General features: G+C 35.1%; 2 protein-coding genes across 5 annotated transcripts in view; one reads left to right on the forward strand and one right to left on the reverse strand.

The window, feature by feature from the left end:
• Positions 1 to 3815, forward strand: part of LOC132177479 (oligopeptide transporter 4-like) — an 8449-nt gene extending 4634 nt beyond the window's left edge. The window contains exons 3-6 of the mRNA XM_059589819.1: positions 834 to 1403; positions 1507 to 1759; positions 1884 to 2066; positions 3201 to 3815. Coding sequence (XP_059445802.1) covers positions 834 to 1403; positions 1507 to 1759; positions 1884 to 2066; positions 3201 to 3815 — 1621 coding nt within the window. The remainder of the gene's footprint in view (positions 1 to 833; positions 1404 to 1506; positions 1760 to 1883; positions 2067 to 3200) is intronic.
• LOC132177481 (uncharacterized) overlaps positions 1653 to 5398 on the reverse strand; it is a 45284-nt gene continuing 41538 nt past the window's right edge. Inside the window, exon 9 of one of the 4 annotated variants that reach the window (XM_059589825.1) lies at positions 1653 to 1742. The gene's annotated coding sequence lies outside the window, so the exon portion shown is untranslated. Of the gene's footprint in view, positions 1743 to 2782; positions 2930 to 3706; positions 3849 to 5398 lie in introns of those variants that run through there. The other 3 variants (XM_059589826.1, XM_059589822.1, XM_059589821.1) reach the window with 3 other exon arrangements.

Here is a 5398-nt window from a genome sequence, read left to right on the forward strand (position 1 = left end):
AAATATCTCAGCCAAGCAAAAAATATTTTCAATGATTTTTTTTTTTTAAAAAAAATATTTTCCAAAAAACATTTTTCAACGTTGGCTTTACAGAAGGGCATAAATTTTCTTCAAACTAGTCTGGAGAGAAATAATCCCAAATTGCATGTAGACAAAATCTTAGACATGTTTATAAGGAATAGGTAATCTTCTCTTATTGAATCAGTTTTATGAGATGAATTAGGTTTACGAATTTTTTCACAGTATCAGAGCCTATCTCAGGACGAATGAGGCACACACTATTTACTCCGTTACATGGGCCAAGAAAAATAAAGACCTGGCACATGAGGGAAGCGTTTATAAGGAATTGGCAACCCTATCTTATCAAAGTGTTTATAAACATTTAAAATGCACATTAAATTTAGTTTAAGTTAGCAATATGCTATTAATTATTAATGAGATTATAAATTTAATGTGTCTTTTAAATGTTTATAGTCACTTGACACTATTTTACATGGTTTAGAGGAAATTTCTGTCAATTACAGAAAATGAGCAATAGCGGAAGACAGCTGGCGACTTTCGGCAACCTCCAACGGAGTTCCAAAAACTCATGCAGTGGTCCGACAGTTTGAAAAAGAGAAACTTAAACTCGAAAAATAGTTTATGAAATTTAAAAAATGGAAAGCACTCTGAAATTAAATAATTTTCTTTTGATCAAACCGAAAATATTATTGGTCCGACCAAACACCGAAAAAATATTATGTGTTGTCTTGATTCCATTAACATATTCAGGCCACTGTATAAAATGTGAAAGACTTCTAATTCTTGTTAACTTTTGATTAACCTTTTTGCAGGGCTTTGCATGAACGTGAAAAGGAGCAGCGAATGTCAAGGGCAAAGTTCTTCTTAATTGCACTGATTTGCAGCTTCTCATGGTACCTGTTTCCTGGGTACCTGTTCACAACACTAACAAACATATCATGGGTGTGCTGGGTATTCTCCAAATCAGTCACAGCTCAGCAGATCGGCTCTGGCATGAGAGGCCTTGGAGTGGGAGGTGTGACACTTGACTGGACTGCTGTTTCATCTTTCTTGTTCAGCCCCCTCATCAGCCCTTTCTTCTCCATTGTCAACATTTTTGCAGGCTACATATTGATACTCTACATTGCAATCCCTACAGCATACTGGGGGTTTGACTTGTACAATGCAAGTAGATTTCCTATTTTCTCTTCACACTTGTTTACAGCAGTAGGACAAAAATACAACATATCAGCCATTGTAAATGACAAGTTTGAACTCGATCAAGCGACGTATATGGACCAAGGACGGATTCACTTGAGCATGTTTTTCGCTCTCACCACATATGGATTTGGATTTGCCACAATCGCATCCACCCTCACCCATGTGTTACTCTTCTATGGCAGGTATATATATAAGACCCCTTCCAAAGTACAGAACAAAACCATGATTCTCTATCATTGAAGTCTTTGTAAAGTCTCATTTCATGCACAATTAATGTATGAGCAGGGAAATTTATGAGCGGTATCATGCTTTGTATCGGGGTAAGGAGGATATTCATACCAAATTGATGAGGAGATACAAGGACATACCTTCCTGGTGGTTCTACTTGTTGCTTGCTGTGACATTTGCAGTTTCCTTTGTACTCTGCATATTTTTAAATGACCAAGTTCAGATGCCATGGTGGGGGCTCCTCTTTGCCGGAGCCATGGCCTTCACCTTCACTCTTCCAATCAGCATCATAACTGCGACAACAAACCAGGTTAGTGGGTTCAAACTAAACCAGTTTCACTAAAGCATGCATTTCAACTGGTTGTGCATTTTTCAATTCCATTATCTGCATAACAGCTTGCTGTTTTCCTGTGAATGATTTGATGTTCATACAGACACCGGGGCTAAACATTATCACGGAGTACGCAATGGGTCTAATATACCCAGGAAGACCAATAGCCAATGTGTGCTTCAAAACCTATGGTTATATGAGCATGGCTCAGGCTGTCTCCTTCCTCAGTGACTTCAAGCTAGGACATTACATGAAGATTCCTCCAAGATCAATGTTTTTAGTTCAGGTACTTTCTTCTTTTCTACCATTAACAGATCAAAAGAATGAAAATAAGTTTACACATTTATTTAATATTATTTAGATATTAGATCTTTTTAACGCTCGAGTGGAAACATCTTTTTAAGGTGTCTTGAAGCTAAAAGATTAAATATAGGAAAAACTTCACTCTAGACTCCTGAATTACCACGCGTTTTGATAAACTCCTTTCCAAACTTTAAAACCTCAGAATTGGAACCCATTCGTCAGATTTTAAACGTTAAATGACGTTTATACCCGACTTTTTTTTTTATAAAATTCCAACTTTATCCTTAATTACAAAACTTTTTTTTATTTAAAAAAAAAAAAGAAAATCAGGAATATTTTAGTCTTTTTTAGTATTTTTAACAACTAAATTTGACAGAGGAGTTCAAATTGAGAGGTTTTGAATTTTTTTTTTGGCGCGTGCGCGGGGCGGGGAGGGGGAGGGTTGTCAAAATGCGCGATAATTTAGGAGTCTAAAGTGATATTTCCCCTTAAATATATGATCAATACATATAATATAACACCAGAGTGGATGTTAGGAAGAATCAAAATTGCTTTCTAGACACCTCTTATGTATTTGTAAATGCAAAAACCAGCACAAAACATAATTTTTTTTTTTTTTTGATAAGTAATAAGAAGTTTTATTAAAAAAGTGTAAAGGCGCTCTAAGGTACACTGAGAGTATACAATAGGATCACCTAACTAGAAGGAGAAAAACGAAGAAGAAAATCATCATAACTAATCAAAACTGGAAAGACATGCGCAACGGTCCAAAGATACAGAGTTTGAAAGCAAGAGACTAGAATGTCTTCCCAAGTCCCCTCCAAATCCTCAAAGCACCTATTATTCCTTTCCTTCCACAGACACCAAAAAAAGCACGTGGGTACCAGCACAAAACATAATTGACCTATTTTAAAACAGATGATATGAAAGCAGAAAGCATGACTTATTGTAATTTCATATTGAGAAGCAGCAAAGCAAGCTAGATGCGTATAGTGATCTTAGAATAACAATGAAAATGATCCTTAACCATCCAATATATACAAGCTATTCTGGCACATTTTCCGCAAACTACTGAGATATTTTACTTTGATGTTCATTGGTGCATCTGTATACCTAGTTCATAGGAACAATTCTGGCTGCAACCATCAACCTTGCAGTGGCAGTGTGGTTGCTCGACTCTATTAAGAACATATGCCAGGATGATCTCCTTCCCTCGGACAGTCCCTGGACATGCCCCTGGGACCGGGTCTTCTTTGATGCATCTGTAATTTGGGGTCTGGTAGGACCAAAACGGATATTTGGAACTCTGGGAAACTATGCAGCGATGAATTGGTTCTTCCTTGGAGGTGCAATAGGGCCAGTTATTGTTTGGCTGCTTCATAAGACATTCCCTGGGCAATCATGGATTCCCTTGATTAACCTTCCAGTCCTCCTCGGAGCAACAGGAATGATGCCACCGGCAACACCCTTGAACTACAATGCCTGGATTATAGTTGGAACATTTTTCAATTTCTACATCTTCCGCTACCGAAAGCAATGGTGGCAGAGGTACAATTATGTTCTTTCAGCAGCACTGGATGCTGGGGTGGCTTTCATGGGTGTGCTATTGTACTTTTCACTGGGCTTGGAAAACAAAAATGTGTCCTGGTGGGGTACTGACGGTGAACATTGTCCATTAGCAACATGTCCAACAGCCAAGGGCATAGTGGTTGATGGTTGTCCAGTGACCTAATATCTGTATGCTTCTGTTATAGATCATTTCCCTCTAATGTTGCACAACATATTAGTAGCAATTACAATGATACTACACACAAAGTGGAGGGAATTTCATGCTTTGTAGGGATTTATAATGTTTCATGTAAATTATCTTTCAAATCATATATATATTTGGTACTTGTCCAAAATTAAAAGAATCATGATCTATGTTGCTTAAATGCAACATTATACAGTGGCACTAATGAATTGGTAACAAAGGAGGCAGAAACAATGTAATTGCAATGATGGGGATGGTGGAAAGCAATTGGTATTAATGAGGTTTTACAAAGAGGATTAGTAGAAAATTTAGGCCCAACTTTTCCTATAAAATTGGAGAGATATAAAAATTAGGCACATCAAAGAATTGAAATTTCCTTTCTTTTATTCTGGAAGCAGAAATGTATATTATATCAGAGTTGCAAGTAGTCACATATCAAGGGTTTGTAATTACCAACTTATGCCATTTTTATGGTCTAGATTTTAAAATATTAATTATCATTATTTTTTTTTTCAATTTTTAATAACAAAATATTGGCTAATTACAGACACATTTGTCTAGATAAGGTCAATAAAAACTGAAATAAATATCAAACATAATCTAAACAAACTGCATAGTAGTTAAAACTAGTTCAAATTTGACCAGACTTATTTCAAGTTTGGTTTAAATCATAAATGGACCAATTCTATAGTTTTCCAAACACCCCTTAGTCTAAACAAACTGCCTCTCTTGTATTCTTTTGGTGCACTTTGGTAGCATTCCCCTTTGTGGTCATCCTATTTAATTTATCTAATGAAAAAAGAAAAGGAAGACGAGGAACAGTGGAGCACCTTCTCCATTTTTCATTAAGGGTTTATTTGTTTCAGCATAAAATTGTTCTTGTAAAATGCTTTTTGTATTTTTCAGGTGTTTACTAAGGCAGGAAAACTGGGCTAGTTGAAAATGTTTTCCTGTCTACTGTAAAACACATTGGCCATGTTTGTTACAATTTTTGTTTTTTGTTCTCAAGACAAATACATTAACAAACAACTCAAATCAAAACAAAAAAACTTTTGTTTTCCGTCTACTTTTCTTGTTGTAGGAATATGTTGACAAACATGTGCCTAACTTTTGCAAGGTCAGAGCTAACTTATTAAAATTTTTAAAAAAATTAGGGTGGCTATGTGACCACCCTAAGAGCATCTCCAACAAGAGTTTTTATTTTACTACTCAAAATACAGCTTTTTTCATTTTAGCCACTAGTTTTTCACTATACACTCCAACAAGAACATCTATTTTAACTATCTACTCTAATTAAATATTATTTTTCAGTATTATTTTATTAATTTTTTATCATTTCCTTGTCTTCTCCATAAAAAGAGATAAAGAGAGGAGAGAGAAAAGATTAAAAAATAGAAAGAAAGAAAATATAATAATATATTACTTACAAGGTGCTACAGTAACTTGTAAATATGAAAGTTCACTGTATTAGTAGTAGGAAAACTTTTTATTTTACAATATCTGTTAGAGCAAGAAAAATTAACAAAATAGCTAAATTTAACTAAAAAGCTAGTTTAGAAATA

This window comes from Corylus avellana, chromosome ca4, assembly GCF_901000735.1.
Source record: "Corylus avellana chromosome ca4, CavTom2PMs-1.0".
Taxonomy (NCBI): Eukaryota; Viridiplantae; Streptophyta; class Magnoliopsida; order Fagales; family Betulaceae; genus Corylus; species Corylus avellana.